The sequence below is a fragment of the Perna viridis genome, chromosome 15, assembly GCF_037379345.1.
Source record: "Perna viridis isolate PV_CMFRI_1.1 ecotype Kerala chromosome 15, ASM3737934v1, whole genome shotgun sequence".
Taxonomy (NCBI): Eukaryota; Metazoa; Mollusca; class Bivalvia; order Mytilida; family Mytilidae; genus Perna; species Perna viridis.
Genome location: NC_142459.1, coordinates 2,686,531 through 2,704,600, shown reverse-complemented (window position 1 = coordinate 2,704,600; position 18,070 = coordinate 2,686,531). Strand labels below are relative to the sequence as shown.

Here is an 18,070-nt window from a genome sequence, read left to right as displayed (position 1 = left end):
TCAAAGTATACATAGGATTGAAGTAGAATGCTGAATACAAACGTTCCAATGATTTGTAGGAGTTATGTCCTTTGCCCTAAGTCTACCTCTTTAAAAAGTCATAAAGTGCATTTCATTATCTTTAGACATAAAATCAAACAACGTGGCAAAAGGTATTTTGCGGTCAAATCTATACGGATATAACTGATAAGGTAGTATCATACATGTCTATAGAAGCATACTTGTTTGACATACTGATCCACCATAGCCTGGAGGGCATCGACACGTGAACTTGTTGACCCCATCAATACATATCCCATGATTCCTACACGGATTACTGGCACATTCGTTTTCATCTCAAAATTTTCATTAAAGTAGGACATTTTTCACATTAACATTGCAAACATCATATAACATCAATACTAATGAAAATAATGACAATCAGATCATACTGTATCTCACATTTCTTTATCATATAATTACATAACCAAGATAAATGTATTTCAAATTCTTCAATATTCAAAGGTTTCGATTAGATCAAATATAATTATGATGTGAAAAAATGGTATCTAACCTAGTTTTCCATTCCAATTTTCCCACCTTCCTTTTCGTATAAGAATGAGATGATTTTTTCATATCGGTTGTCTACAGCTACGCTATTCTTTATTCAAAAACGAAATAAAATACCTTGTGTGATAGTTTCAAATATACCAGATACATTTACACGAGTAATGCATTTGATTTATACACATTCGACTTGTTTCACAAACACCGCCAATAAAACCAGCCACACATCTGCATGTAAATCTGTTAATTCCATCGATACAGATTCCGTGATTCTGGCATGGATTCTTGGCACAATCATTTATATCTAACACATTACATTAATACGTGTACATACGTCAACATATTCTAGACAAATACAATATTTCAAATTGAGTTTAAAAGTAGAAAAAAGCATACTCCTCTTAATTTCGAATTTACAATTAATACTACAGAACTGAAACGTTCCATTGCATCACTAATGGTTCAAATACATCGTTATCACCAAATGGAAAAACCCATATCGACAGCATCATTTTAGCCAGACAACATTATATTACAACGATTATATTATGGTATGCTGATTAGAAATCACTTATTATAGTCGAACACGGATTTACTTGTATGACACACAGAGCCGCTAAAACCTGGAGGAGTAAATTTATTCACACCATCAACACAGGTTCCGTGGTTCTTACATGGGTTACTGGCACATTCATCAGTGTCTGTATTATAAATAAGTCAAATTCAAGTAAAGGAAAAAATAAATATAGATTTTTTGGCAACAAAGCAAGATCAAATAAGCAACCCAGACTCGTCGCAGTCGCTTTGACTTTGTGCTCCGGTAGGATAAGGTTTATCTTTTTTTTTGAAATCCATGATAGTCGAAACGGGATATAAACACAAAACACAAAGCAATATACCGATATATAACATGAACATGTTTGACAAAAGTTAAAGCTTAGAATTTTATACTCCAAAACTTTATCAGATTTTTTATACCTTGATATACTAAATTTTACATTCACAAACAACTCACTTCTGTGACAATGCTTTCCAATGTAGCCTTTAGCACAGGTACATGTGTATTTATTCACTTGATCATTACAAGTAGCTCCATGCTCACATGAATGGCTGTCACATTCATTTATATCTAAAGCCAGAGAAATAAATGAATAATTAAAAAGCAACCAAACATCATTTCATATATGCTGACGTCATCAGTATACCAGATTCCATATGAGCTCATTATTACTCAAAATGACAAATTATTTTATTGAATGTCGCCTAGAACATTAAGTACAATTATCTTACACAGGACTCGTTTTGAAAATTCGATGACAAAATAAATGGATAAATGATAAAAGTTCTTTTTGGCCTAAAATACAACTGAAATTTTATTGTCAATTGGTTAGATTGTTTGTGATGAATTCGAAGACTTACATCCATACACCAAATAAGAGAACATAATGAATTCTCAAAATTTCTTCACTTAAAGGGCGAAAGAATTGCTTAAAGTCACTGTAGTCCAGATTTTCGGTTTATTTTGTTTTTTTTTCACATTCTGAACATATTTTGGCAACAAAATTGTATCCACAACAAGGAAACAACTCTACATTTAGAAAAAAAAACCCTTATATATAACATGGATTATCATATGTGAAAATAGAGGTTGTATCTTGAGTTTGGGTGTCATTTTCGGATATAAATGTGTTCGCAAAATTTATCAACAGTTTTTGTAAAATGATGTATAATTTGATTACCATTGTGACATCAATATAATTAATCGAACAAAGCATTCATATTTCTAGAAATTATTGAAACATGTTTTATGTTATTATAAAAAAATCTGTATCAATATTCTTATACCTCGATACACCTGGTTTTGGTTTACCCTATATCGCATATTTCACCTCTAGACATATATTGCATACCCTAATCTAATCCTTACTTGAAGTATTGTTAAAATATATGATATAATGAGAATAATATATCAAAATCGTATCACATGCAGTATTAACATGACCTTATATCAGCCCGCGGTGGTGATATAGGAGTTGATACTACATGTGATACATATTTTGACATATAATATTCAGTATATATCATCCCTTATTATAACTTTTTCATAGTAATTTTGACGTTCCCAATCTAAAAATTCTCATTCAGCAAAAAAGGTTTGTTTTTTTTTTGTTTTTTTTGTTTTTTTTGTATTGGTGTTTTGTTGATTAAGAATCTACCGATGAATTAAACAACATTTTATGAAGAGGGAAATTCAAAGAGTGACATACCCACTACTAATCTCTGATTTTTCATGTAAATTGGAATAGTTTCGAAGACATGTTATTAGACGTACTTATATCATGTATTGTTTGGATAAAAGAATGAAATACCATCGATAATACTATAGAAACGGAAACAATTATCAATCATCATAAGGAAACTTCAATGAGAGTTAAATTAACCATGTCCATAATGCATCCCAGTATATCCAGGTTTACACGTGCATGACCAGCCATTTTTATGATCGACGCATGTGCCTCCATTGTAACATTTTCCAGCTACACAACGACCGCTCTCTGAAAGGCACAAAAAGGAGATAATTCATAGATTAATCGAATAAATTAATGTGAAATCAAAAGATGTGCGACTTAACGACGAACAAGCTACTATTTTTAAAATATCTACATGTTTGTGTGTGCAAACATAAGTCCTTTGGTAGAACTGTTAAATAATATTGGATTCCTCCACGTTTAAACTTTCATAACTCCTGTCGCCACTACTTCTATAATGTATAAAAGAACGTAAGTAACTCAAAACGTATTAGAGAAAAAAAATTAAGGTTTCCAGTTGTCATTTGGTTTCCAATCGAATCGGTTATTAGAGTAACAACGATGTATATTTTTTTTGAGTCAGGATTAAAGTTGTTTTTAAAAATGCGTAGTTTACTTGTTTGAATATTTGAATTCCCAAATTTACCTGCTGCAAGGAAAAATGCAGGGAAATCAAGTATTTTCCCTCAATATTTCAGAATGGATAATTTCCCTCAATATTTAAGAATGGATACCTTTAGGCTCCATTTAGCACTTAAGTTTCCGTATTAACTGCAAAAACTTTTGTTCGCAAAGTAAGTACATATTATACTAAACTGACTGTTATCATTTTCGGGACAGAATTTGATACACACCGTTTATGCCCCTTTATCAAGTCGTTTATTTGAGAAATTGCACTGTATACTAGTGGTAAAGTATACAGTGATTACAAACATTTGAGAAACTCGTTCATTGTAACCTATCTTAATGGAACCCTAAATGGTCTGAAAACCTGCATGTGTGACATTTTTCAAAGTCCCGTTACTTAAGGATGTAGACCTAGGATAAGGGACACAACTCCTACAAATCACTGGATCGGATCGTTTGTATTTACTTTTTTGCATCAATCTCACCAAAGTAACATGGACTGACTTCATGCTTATTCAAAGGAAAGCCTGAAAGGCTTAGGTGAAATTGAATATCATACAAATATATCACTGATTTCAAGACACTAGTACTTTGGTTAAAGTCTTAAACGGCCATGTCGGTCTGAACAAGTCCGACCTGTCTGGAAAAAAAATTGTTAAGACATTTAAATGTAAATGTAAATTTCATAATTTTCATTGGAACAAATCCAGTATACAATGTAATAAAAAATTAAATTAACTAAAATATTAAAAAAAATATTAAATCAACATAACATATTTTGTAAAAAAAAATAAAACAAATATAAAAAAAATATTGAATTTTTAATCTATTTCATATAGGAGATATTTGTAAATATTGAAATTTGAAAAACGGAATCCGTATTTATATATTTACTACGCAGTGGTCACGTGATGCTATCACCGATTTAACAGGTCGCTTTTAGGATTGATGTCTGTTCGGAAACTGATCGGTGATCATTGACCGATCGTAATTATAGTTGCAAGGGTAAGTTCAGGTTTGAAATATCAACTGCGAGTTGAATTCGACATTTTAACCAGTACTGTTGCGACAATGCCAATAAAAAAATTTCAATTAGAAAAGGCTATTGCAGAACCTCGATATTGAGGACTTCAAGACGGATGACCGATCTTATCGCAGCATTGTTATGTATAATGACAAATGTAAATGTAAATTTCATAATTTTCATTGGAACAAATCCAGTATACAATGTAATAAAAAATTAAATTAACTAAAATATTAAAAAAAATATTAAATCAACATAACATATTTTGTAAAAAAATAAAACAAATATAAAAAAAAATATTGAATTTTTAATCTATTTCATATAGAAAATATTTGTAAATATTGAAATTTGAAAAACGGAATCCGTATTTATATATTTACTACGCAGTGGTCACGTGATGCTATCACCGATTTAACAGGTCGCTTTTAGGATTGATGTCTGTTCGGAAACTGATCGGTGATCATTGACCGATCGTAATTATAGTTGCAAGGGTAAGTTCAGGTTTGAAATATCAACTGCGAGTTGAATTCGACATTTTAACCAGTACTGTTGCGACAATGCCAATAAAAAAGGAAAAAGAAATAAGGAATTATACATAACTGACATACGCAAAAATATAAATGATAACCCGATACAATTATGATTTATGTTACTTTTTTTCTATAATCCTACTGAGTCAATTACATAATATGAAATAATCACAAAATTGATGATTACTGTAAATAGGTTTGGGTCCGATAGTTTCAAATGTAAAACACGAGCCCTTGCAGATTTTGGGTGTTAAATGAATAGTCCCGCAGTAGTGTAAAAGTACAAATCAAATAAAAATATGGTCATAACCCGTACATAGTGGTGTGCTCCCAGGTGGTTGCATTGGGTACCGCAAACCTTAGTTGTTGGTAAAATACAACCTTCATTGCATATTGAAGAACGCTGTGGTAGTTATCGATAGGGCTACATTGCCCGACATCTACCACCACTCTCTTTTTTTGGTTGCAATTTAAACTCGTTCATTTTATTATCCTTGTCTCCGATCCAGTTCTTTCATTTTTATCATCATTTAAACGATTATTTCTTCCACTTTTAATATTCCTATACTTCACATATTGCATCCAAAATTTTCAATTACAAAAGGCTATTGCAGAACCTCGATATTGAGGACTTCAAGGCTAAACCACCTGACTGTTCTTGCAAAAACTCCCCTTTCAAATATTGTCCTCCCGGTCACACCGTTACGTCAGGCTGAAGAAATACGATCATTTCTTGCACTACCGTATGCCAACAAAGGTATAAATGCAATTAATTTAGCTAACATCCTCCATCACAAAAAACGTAAACAACAAAGTTCCCCCATATTTCAAAGACAAATCCATACCAGTTATTTCATATTCCTATACATCAACTATTGCAGAACATTGAGATTGAGGATTTCAATGCTAAACCACCATTCAAATATGGTCCATCTGGTCGAGTCGTTACGGGAGATTTAAACATAATCAAAAACGAATCTCTGCGTAATATCCTTTCTAAAGGTCCCAAGTACCGTGAACCACGCTCCATTGTGTTGGCTTCAATGGCTTCTATATTCAAGATGTATGTCTTAAAGATACTATTAATTCAGCATTCTTGTCCGGATAAACATTAAAAAAAAACAAATTAAAAAACGTTTAACATTTAAATTTCGATTAGAAAAAAATAAATGACAGAACTCTTCGTTCAGTTGTAGAGCTATTGTGCAGACAGAAAGTATTGTTTCTTATTTTTAAGGCATAGTTATTTTGTTTAACAAATAAGGGTAACAACAAAATTACCCAACACTTATCCTATCCATAATCAAATCAAGTCCAACATAAATCTGCCAAAATAAATTTAACATCATCGACTATATGGTACCAATATGGTTCTGATTTGGCTTTTTAAACGAAAAGGTGGGTTAAGTCTAGATTCTGCTTTACTATGCACAAAACCTCCCTCTTCCTGTGTGGCGTTAATACATCGGTGGTGATTAAATAGCATTTGCGTGCTATTGTGTCATAATCGGTAATTCAGTGGTCATATCAGTGCAAAGAATAATGTACAAAAAGTAACCATCACTCGTTGTTTTAGAAGAAACTGAGTATTTTTCAACCAAAGACTGATATCTTAAAAAAGAATTTTGTAAGAACCGTATTTCTTCGTATCCCTGTTTCAGGCGTCTGTTATGCGAAAATTCACGGCATTTACATAAATCAAAGTATTTTAGTAATTGCTCACTAAGCCTAAATACTGTACTTTCACAGCGGACACAAGTATTCAATACATTTGTTTTTGTTTGATTAAATTGTTGTCACTTACTCCCTCGTCTGTGTGTGTTGGTTTTGATTTGAATGCATAGTTATTTATAAAGACATTTGATTTGCTGTTATTTATTTTTACTTTTGCAAAATCTTCAGGAATGAACTGATAGTTTTGAAAACGACTACAGTACAAATGAAAAAGGGGCGTTAAGGGTGATAATGTTTTTATTATTTTGGAAAAAATCAATCTATTCAAAAGTTCATACATTCACAATATTCTTTATTGAAAAGGTAGCATCTCAAGTTTGTGAACATGAAGAATCCCTTATGTGAGTAATGAGCTGCTCTTTCCTTGGGAGCGTACGGCTTTTTTCCAAATATCAGAGAACCCATTTAGTAAACAAATGGCCAAAAAAGAACGTGAACCAAGTCTTGATTTTCGCAAATAGTATAAGAGGAAACGAAATGATTGTCTACGATTAGATTTCCGGATTCCGTCAGCGATGCGTACATCCATTTAATTTCTTCAGTTATCTGGAGTACGCGAACGGTCGGACGTCTACCAAGACATTTATCGAAGCTTAAAATTGAATCTCCAATCTGAATTCTGCCTGCCGTCTTCACAATGACATTGCCGCGGTCATCCACCGTATATATCAAATGTTCGGGCTGATTTCTATTGATATACCAGTATCCGTCATCAGCTTTCCTTGTTTGTCATTATGCATCATCAGAATAAATTTAGTAAAGGCATGATTCCCTTTATCGTCAATTGTTAAGATTTCCTTTCCGACCCTTAATGACTCCATTGTGATGATTCTCTTGTTTCTCTACGTATATGTATATCTAATGATTTCCAAAAAAAAAATCAATATTTTAAACATTGTATACACTTATGTTCTCACAGATTAAGACCCTTTATTTTAAGAATTGAATTAAGGTATTTACATATATGAAGCAATACTTTATCAGTAATTCATTGCTTCTACAGAGTAATTCCAGTTGATATTACAGTATCACACTAAAAGTAAAAACATGGTGAGAGTTTTTTTTTTCTCAAGGACAAACTATGTTTTTAACATTTAAGAATCCGAATACGCAATATTACCATGGACATTATAATATTACTTTTTGACAATTAACGCGTTATATAAATTTTAAAATGTATGAATGTCTTTCCTTGTTTTTTTTTGGGGGGAGGGGGGGGGGTTACCACACAATATGAACGGACACACATAGATACCTTATAAGGTATCAATCTCCGAAACCGTGTCCGACGTTCGAAATTCATAATTTGCAAGAATCTTTTAAAGTTGGGCATAAGTGAAGGATTTATCCGATTGTCAAAACACGGTTGATTTGCATGATGTCCGTGATTTTCGAAATTCCTGTCTGCAGGCTATTCTTAAATAGTAAGGGAAATAAGGCAGGAATTGACGCTTGGCGTACTATATATAATTAACTTACTATGTTGTATATCAATAATGCGTTACAAAGTTTCATCTGTTAGCTGATAGTAATCACCTTCCCCACCACAAATTACCCCACCTTTGGGAAATGGATAACGATAACACATTGGACACACGCTTGAGTCCTGACACTTTTCATTAAATGATTGGTTTTTTTTTTCTGAAATGTGGAAAGCAAATAACACACAAAAATTGTATTCAAGTAACGAATGAGAGATAAAATTAGATTGGTTGTAAAAAGTTTCTGTTATGGTTTTTAAATGTATAAATATATAAATAAGTGAAAATAAATAAGTGTTATGCTTTGTACGTCCACTGTAAAGTATGAAGCTAACCCTACCGGTGTACCTGGTCCATGCTCCCAGTTTTAGTGGAGTCCGACTTGCTCATTTGTTTTTATTATTTTGTATGTATTATTTTTAGTTACTTTATGTTTTACAGCTATGTTATATTTTCTTGATTATATCTGTTTTCCATGTCTAGTCGGTTCACCGTCTAGTCTGTCCCTTGATTACGTTCTGTTGATTACCGCTAGAACCGTAGTTCCCTTGATTATCCCTATAATGGCTGACATTTTCATGCCGGTGGGTTTTTTTTTTGTCTATTTGACGCATACACAATACCTATTCTTGTCATAGGATTCCAATATTTGTTTCTAGTGAATCTAATATAGCGAAGGCGCTACCTTTATTGTCAATTTTGGCACAGGTTTTTTTTTGCATTTTGATAATAAGGGGAATGTTTCGAATACACATTTAAAACCATGACTTTATTTTCAAGCACTTGGATAACTTTTCCCGACAGCTTAATGCAAGGATAATATACAGTGAAGCCTGTCTATTCCGAATATTTTTGGTCTCTACAGTTTGTTCGCTTAAGAGAGATGTTCGATTTAAACAGGCTTAAATCACATTAACCTCTTATGAATCCACTTAAAAAGTGTCTGGTGTAGACAGTTTGGAGGCTACTGCCTTGATAATAAAAATATCGGCCATTTCAAATAACTTTGTTACGTACAATCGACTGTGACGTCGTCGATAAATAGAATAACGTTATTTTGAACGTCTTGACAGAACATCACAAATCGCCCTATTTGGCTTGGTGTCTGGACTTCAGAACTGCCGTTATTTTGTATAGCAGGAACCGATAAAATTCATTTTAACTTCAACTGGACCAATGCAGACACTGCATGAAATTTTGGGATCGCTTTTGTTATGATTTCTGATTGGTCATTACGTACTTTACGAGAACGCTGCCAATGTTGTTTACGAAAACAGAAGTGGAATTTCTGGATTGGCTCATTTGGAAATAGTTATAGACATCTTCACAAGTCCTCCTCGTTCATTTTTTTTTTTTGCGTTTTGAGATGAGTTTTATATGGATTGTATATGAAACTTGCAATAACATTTAATTTACATTAAACAGACTTTTTCCCGGAATTCTATTTAGAACATTGGAAGAAAATAAAAAAAAATGTATATATATAGTTTCAAGCATCACGTCAGTTTTCAGCTTAAGTATTCTTAAGAAATTTCCTAATTTCACATTTCTTTTTGATTTAAATAGGCGCGGATTATTTTCCATATATATGAGAAACAGCGTCGTTTACAAACTTTAGCGTCTCACTGCACCCCTTCCTTTTTAGAATAATTATTTTCGCAGTGTTTCATTTTTATGTGAATATTACCCACAGTCTTTATTTACAACGCTGAAAACATCCATAATATTATGTACACAGACGTGTAAATGGAAGAAAATGCATCATCTTTACAACTCATATCAGGGCTATATATAATCAACGAAATGTGCAGCACCATGCACACTTGTATTGCAATAGTCGGTTTTTCATCTCGCCCGACCTGTTCCAATCACCCGAATTTCTTGTGTCATACATAAATAGAATCGTAATGAAATAAGGAATATATTTGCATCTGGCAAATAATCGTGAGGGATAGTGGAACAAAATAATCTTTCGCCGACTTTGACAGATTAACGAATTTCACCGCACAACATATTTCTAATATACATTCCTGGCAAATCTGAAGATTCATTTCTTCTTCCAGCAAAATTTAGGATAAATAAACTAATACAAATTATCTTGCCAAATTTTAACAAATTTGTTTACAATTATAGGTCGGGCAAAAGCATTTTACAGTAGAGTTGATGAATGTCAGGAAATGATCACGTGATTCAGGAGGGAAAATCCCAATAAATCGCATATTTTAAAACCTGTTTTATCAATCAAATATCATTTATAATTGCAATTCTAGTCTCCCCGTGCAAGTCCGGGTGTTAAAAGAATAGGCCTGCAGCAGCGCTAAGCTTGTCGTAAAAGGCGACTAAATAGTGCTCAGAACTCTAGCTGGGGGCTAGGGCGCTCTGCCCACAGAGCAACTGGGATGTGTGCCCCAGGTGGTGGAATGGGGTACACCTGGCGTGTTGCATGCTTGGGTTGTCAGGCTATAATACGGAAAACCTGACCGCAAACCATAGTGGTGCATCGTGTTGGGAAGGATGCCACGTTCCTGGCACGTTAAAGAACCCTACTGTGGTATTCTCCCGGAGTAGGAACCATAGGGCTCCGCCACAGGAGGCTATATAGCCCGACCCTACCCAACTCTCACTATTTCTAGTGGCAATCTAAATTTGTCGACCCTCTTTTCCTTGTGTCCCATCCCTTTTTCATTTCATCACAATTTCATGTCATTTTATCATCAATTTCATGTTCATCGTCTGAATATAGCTGAAATATTGCTGCTCGGACGTTAAACCCCAACAATCAATCAATCAATCATGCACACAATAATCAAACAGCATAAAATTGATTGATTAATTGTTGGGGTCGACAAATTTTGATTTTGATTTTGATTTTTGACGAAATGAAAAAAAAGGGATGGGACACAAGGATAAAACTGTATTGCCACATGACTAAAATCATTACTTAAAAATAGTAAAGAGCAACATCATGAACTCGCATTGTGTGGTCATTATAACAGACTTGTCGCCATATAGTGGTAACATCATATGAACAATTTATCAAAAAATCAGGAAGCTCACCCTAACGGTGTATCTAGTCCATACACTCAAGTGTTAAATGGAATCCGAGATGCTCATTTACTTTTTAGCTTCCTGTGTATTCTTAAGCTTAATTTGTGTTAATTTGTGTATTTTGTTATTGATTTGTGTCATTTTGTCTGTTTTCATGATCTAGTCTTTGTCCACCTATTGATCACTTGTACTTTTTTCTACTTATAAACGAATATGCAGATTGGATAAATCTAAAAACACTTTTTTTTTCATGTTTTATTTTGTCTTGTGTTTGTTTGTTTGTTTGTTTGCTTTTTTGGCTTAAATATCGTTCAATCAAAAAGCACTGCTGTTGTAATAAGATATGTGTATAGGGATGAACCCCGAGTAGAGTTATGAGGATGGGTAACTTTGACATAAACTACAAATTGTGTCCCCAGGCGGTGTGAATGGGTTCCCTGACATGCTACATGCTGGGGTCGGCAGGCTATATTATGGAAATCCTGATGGCAAACCATAGTGGTGCACCGTCTTGGGAAAATGCAGCGTTCCACGCATCTTAAAGAAAATGCTGTGGTATTCGACAGGAATGCTCTGTCAACTTCGCTACAGGAGTTTAATTACCGACTACACCGACTTCTTCCAATTTCCAGTGCTAGTCGATATTTGTTGACCCTATTATCCTTTTGTCCCATCCAAATTTTTCATTCGATCTTAATACATGTATCATGTTCAATTTATTATCCATTTCAAGTCCATCTATCGGATACAGCTCACATATTGCTGCTTGGGCGTTAAACACTAACAGTCAACAGATGTTAATTATACAGTATTAAGACCAATTCTGATTGTTTTACTCACTTGTATCACATTTGTCACCAGTAAAGCCGGGATAACAAATACACAATTTTGATCCTCCCTCAGCAAACTTTGTGCTGTGACAGTAACCATGGATGCAGGGTCTAGTATTGCACTTTACTTGTCCTTTATATAAAGAAAAATAAAATCAGTTGCAATGTACCGATACTTTGTTACAGAGAAGTTCTTTTCTTGTATTCATCATATTTCATGTAAACGTTTTGCAAACAAAATATCACCGAAATCCTACAGAAAAAATAGACATTTGTAATACCTTCGCTAGAAAACAAAACATTAATTCACAAAAGTAAATTCAGCATTATTAGAGGAGTTCCAAACTACAAGGGAGTCATTGCATCAGGAGATCCACATTTTTCATTTAGATGGAACAAACTGGACCAATCGCTGTCTGAACCTCGATCGCATTACAGAGTTGATTTATAGTTGCTGAGGAAAATGCGATAAAAATGATACGAGTGGATATATGGAAATACAAAACATAATCAGGATTTGAGTGTTTGTAATTCAAAATTCTGATGTGATTGAAAGTAATGTGTAATTGAACAATTTGTCAATTACATGCTAATTTTATATACGCATTTTATTATAGAAGAACAGCAGATAGTTTTTTACACATAATGAAACGTAAAAGCTAATGTCTTTATAGTTCCATACTCATATGTTGACCTCTTATCCAAAATTATAAATCTTTTCTAGTGTATTCTTGGGAAAAAATACATAGATATGTACTGTGTTTGATATTTAATAAAGAAAATTCCTATATAAAAGAACTATGACTAATGCAAATGCCCTTAAAATCCCTTTATTATCTCACAATATTTCATGACTTCTGCAATATAATAGTGCCTGTGCAGGACCAGGTGTCAAAGGAATAGGCTAAGCTTGTCGTAAAAGGCGACTAAATAGTGCTCAAAACCCTAGCCAAGAATCAACATTTCCTGATCATACAAATGCATATGATGTTCTTCCTATTACCATATTTTAGGAAATTCTGTTGAGTAGCTTCAGAGGAGTTGTGATGACAAGCTGGTATCCTTTGTGTTACGGATAGACAACACAACGGACAGACCTGATACCACTTTCATCGATAAAGGTAAAAGAAAATAGGAGGCGTATAATTGCACCCTATCGTAAGGCATATGCGAAGGTGTCATCAAAACCATTACACTTAACCTCTTTACCTTAAGTCAAGTTATCAGAAATGATTACACATACTTTTATTCTGATGAACAAATGCTTTGAAAATTGTTTACAGCCAGGAGGTAATGACTTAACGGAGTGTGATTTAAAAGTCTGCAGAAGTTGCTATGAAAGAATAGACTATGAAAGTTATAAATAATAATTTGTATCATTTAGGAAATTATTGAAAATTTATCCTTTTCATTCTGACATGTGTATATTTTTATGTACTAATGTAGAACACTCTTCATATCCTCACAGGTGACACAAAATGATTTGCTCTAAATTAAGTTCATGGGTTATTTTTTTTCAATAAAAGGTACATTTTACGGAATTTAGTTTTCGTCAGGGCATTAAAGTATTATAACATTTTTTTTTATTACTGACTTAATTCGTATCCAATTGCCATAATAGGAATGATAGGGGAAAGTGAGTTATATCCATTTGGTGGTGAATTCGTATCATTCGTATCTGAAATTACTGTCACTTTGAAATGAATGCCAATTGTGCATGGAAAGATTTGTGTTTCTTTTTCCAATATAATTCACTCACTGCCCGATTCTTACAAAGGATAGTTCTTAACTACAAATGATGTTCACAATTGACATTGCTTCAAGTTAATATGACTTACCGATTCGACTTAATCTTTCCTTCACTCCATCTAGTTCATTCTTCATTGCTAAGGTCATGTTAAGCAATACCTGAAATTTACGATTTTGAATAAGGTCATAACCAGCTGTTCTATTTTTACTTTGTTATGTTTTTCTAACTGTTGTGTCATTGAACATGGATTGTAGACTATAAACAACTTGTTCTAGTTGCTTTCTCTCCTTCCGTTCTTCAGAAAGCTCGAGAAGTAGGTGATCGTAAAGAATCGTTGAATCACATTTGTTCTGATTAATTGTTTGTGCATTTATCCCTCTAACATAATGGAGCAAAATGTCTTCAAGTTTGTTTTTATCCAACCTTTCCTGGTTTAATGTTTCTTTAAATCATCAAAGCGACCTCTTTCGACACATCTGTCGTCGCCGTTACAAGAAACATAGTTTTGACTTCCGATTGATATTGCATTAGTAAAGTCGTAAAAAACAAAAAAACATAACACAAATAAAGATGTACATTTTTAGTCTTAAATAAATCACAATGATTAGATTTGCTGTTTACTCCAGTTAAGAAGCCTCATTATTTGTGAATATAAAAAGTGAAACATAAAATTTAGTATGTTTATAACCTTATTCCAATTTTATCATGATACTGCAATTTGGCAGTAGTGCATACACACTTAGAACAGGAAACCAAATATAAATTAGCTTACAACAACTTCACATACAAATGCTTAATCGCTTACAGTTGTATAATGTAGGTAAAAAAAGAACACAGTAAGGTGCTTAATATATATATATCATAAAAATAAGAACGTAGAAAGATGCTTTAAATCCCTCTCATGAAAAATGAGAACGTAGATAGATGCTTGACATGTCTTCATGACAAACTAAACGTAAAAAGATGCTTGACTTGTATTTCATTAAAAATTAAAACATAGAAAAATGCTTTTAATGTCTTTCATAATAAAAAAAAAGTATATGGGGAAAAAAGATAACTAAAATATGAACTTCAAACTACACTAATAATTAAATGCATGAATTTAAATCGAACTATGAGTAAGGCACACCCGACCACCAAGTATCGCACCTACTCATACTAAACAGTGATATTATTTTTGTGTTCTTATTTCATTGAAATAATGGGACGATAACTGTATGGGATGAAATAGATAAGTTAAAACAGTTCATTTATGTTGTCCCGGATTGAGATAGTGACTCATAATTCTTGTAAGTAAATTCTTTGTTTCTGAATTGGCTATGTTTTAAATTTCAATTTTAATTGTAAAGGCTAAAAAAGATGTTAAAATGCAAATCTTATATCATATGGTATAAAAGATGCTTACAATGTACGGTGAAAGTACTATTGTTCGTAGGGTACCAATTATCTTGGTTTTGGCCCCTTGCGGGACAGTGTCATAATAATAGGCTAGCAGCAGCGCTAAGCTTGTCGAAAGGGCGACTAAATAGTGCTTATAATCCTAACAGAGGGCTAGGGCGCTCTGCCCACAGAGCAACTGAGTTGTGTGCCCTGGCATGTTACATGATGGGATCGTCAGGCTATAATAAGGAAAGCCTGACCACATACCAAAGTTGAACAACACGTTTGGAAAGATGCCATGTTTCTCGCACGTTAAAGAACCCTGCTGTGGTATTTTATCAGAGTAGGAACCTTTGCGGTCCGCCAAAGGAGGCTTAATTGCCCTACTCATCTCCCCCTCTTTCCACCAGCAATCAAAATTTGTCGACCTCATTACCCTTGTGTCCTTCTTTGCATCATTTTTCTTCATTTCATTATCATTCCCTGTTCATATTTTTATCTATTTCATATCCATTGCCTGAATTATAGCTGAAATATTGCTGCTTGAACGTTAAACACCAACAATCAATTAATCAATCAATAGTGTTTTTTACGGGTATGTTAAACCATGAACTTTGGTTCCAAGCGAATAAAAGATTCTCATTGATGTGTATACTGAAAACCTAAAAACCACGAAAATTGGTATCCACGAATTAAAGTACTTTCACAATATATCGCGTTCGGGGAGAAAACGGCCACACTTAATCCGAACAAATTTTCTCCTATAAATAATCAAAAGGCACGAAAACATGAAATAAAATGCTCTATTTAACTTTATATTGATAAAAAAACTGTTAAGAAGTTGAAATTATTTTTGAACTCGGGATAGTTAAAAGTGTTTTAACATATTACCGTCAGCGAGCGCGTTTAACCCTAAATTTTTCATTCAAGAGTAACGAAATGTAGAAAACCTGGATGAAAAGAAATGAAAGCCTATCATAGATTAAAAGATTGGTTACGGAATAAGAATGCAAAAAACACACTTTTAATAAAAGTTTGTAATATTTTATCTTGTGTTATCGTATTTCGGAGATTTTATATATTGCATCTTCCCCTAACGAACCTGAGATAAAAAATAGTAAAGATACTGTCAAGACAGCCTTCACCTAGAAATCAATGGTAAAGGCAATGGTATACGACAAACGCGGTGACTCTCTATTTTGGATTTTCAAGTTTCTTTTAATATGTGGCAAGACTATTCAACACCTGGGTATGCAGTTTTCATATCATTTGGCAGACTTTTTGTACCGCGCTAGACTTTAAGGCTTCTTGAACAGAGTCATGCTGCTACAAGATTGAAGTCATCGCAACAGAAGTTTTATGATCGTCATCATGAACTCACGGATCATTACAGTGTATCCATCCGCACTATGAGAACCGATTTGTTCCATGTTATACTTTTATATCCTTTCCTCTTTTGCCGACCTTGGAATTGACTTTTTATGACCAGCGAAGGCCATTCACCCTTACTCTTATAGATAAAAGTCAACACAGATTAATATATATATATATATATATTCATTTGTTTGTATTAGCATTTTGCTAGTCTTTCAATTCTTTAGTTACCTTCTACTTGAAATTTTGTTTTTTTTTTAAGAGAAACATCACTGATGTATTTTACAAATCATGACCATAACCCTCGTGACCTCAACAAATGACGTCTGTCAAATATTTTGTATAACTTTCACCTTAATTGGGTTTTTTTTTTAAATGTCAATCTTGGATGTTACGAGTAATTGAGTAATAATAAATCTTATTGATCTTTTTCAAACGAACAACAACAGAGATCCAGATGTTGCATAATCCTAATCAACCCTCCATATAAATCATTGTGTTGTGTCAGGAAATAAAAGCACCCAATACACATATACTACCATTATTATGTTTCATTACATGTACATATTAAGTAGTTTGATAAAATCATTTGGAAATCACATGGCAAATCCAATATATTCAAAAATTTCTTTGTTCTTATTTTCCTTGCTTGATCATCCATAAAGACGAAGATGAGGTATCCAGTACTAAGAAAGGATCTAGCTTGATAGTTAAAGTTGATAAGTGTCATAAAAAGGCGTTTTATTGCTGGGTCACCCAAATGCACTTCTATACACTTTCTAAGCTCCTTCCTTTCATCTCATTGACCTTGGAAAATGACTAGTGCGGTTAAGTGGATGTTTGTTTCAACATGAAGTAAGCACCCTGATGACCACCAATGTAGTACCTCTGATTTCTGGTTTTTCCAACACTCCTCTCACACATTAACCAAAAAAAAGGGTTGGTACATTTATTTCAGCTTCCGCTTTATAGTATAGTTTACCACCAAGTGATTCAGGATTTAGTGATAATAGTCGTCTCAACTACTCAATACGAAATCGAAATAAAGGCCACTAATAACACACTCAAATTTGCCGCTTTCAATGACCTTCTTCTCAAAGTTGAAAAGAGGAAAACTTTCTACCTCTTGTAGGTCTTGAAGATACAAGGTTTTAGGACTGCTTGTATGGAGTTTTTGTACATTATTTTACATAGTTTTATGTTAGTTTATCATATATATGATCAATATACATACTGTGCGGTCAAGAGCATAACAACCACATCTACTGTTTCAGCAGATTAAAGTAAAGTAATGTGACAATACGTTTCTAATTTTGCTAGAAAATCTTTCAAGAGTTCTTGTCAGCCTTGTTTTAAGTGCTAAGTAGCGCTTGACCTACCACGTTGAAAGGTATCGCTACGGTTATATACGGTTATATACATATCAACACCCGGCTT

At 33.4% G+C, this 18,070-nt stretch overlaps 1 protein-coding gene across 1 annotated transcript; it reads right to left on the bottom strand.

The window, feature by feature from the left end:
• Positions 1-472: 472 nt before the first annotated feature.
• LOC148596513 (uncharacterized) lies at positions 473-18,036 on the bottom strand. Its single transcript, XM_088563707.1, has 5 exons — positions 13,968-18,036; positions 12,140-12,262; positions 2,988-3,101; positions 1,562-1,675; positions 473-1,247 (listed from the first exon to the last, which is right to left on the bottom strand). Exons 1-5 carry the CDS (start codon positions 14,023-14,025, stop codon positions 1,114-1,116), a joined length of 543 nt encoding a protein of 180 aa, XP_088419833.1. The 5' UTR covers positions 14,026-18,036; the 3' UTR covers positions 473-1,113.
• Positions 18,037-18,070: the final 34 nt, after the last annotated feature.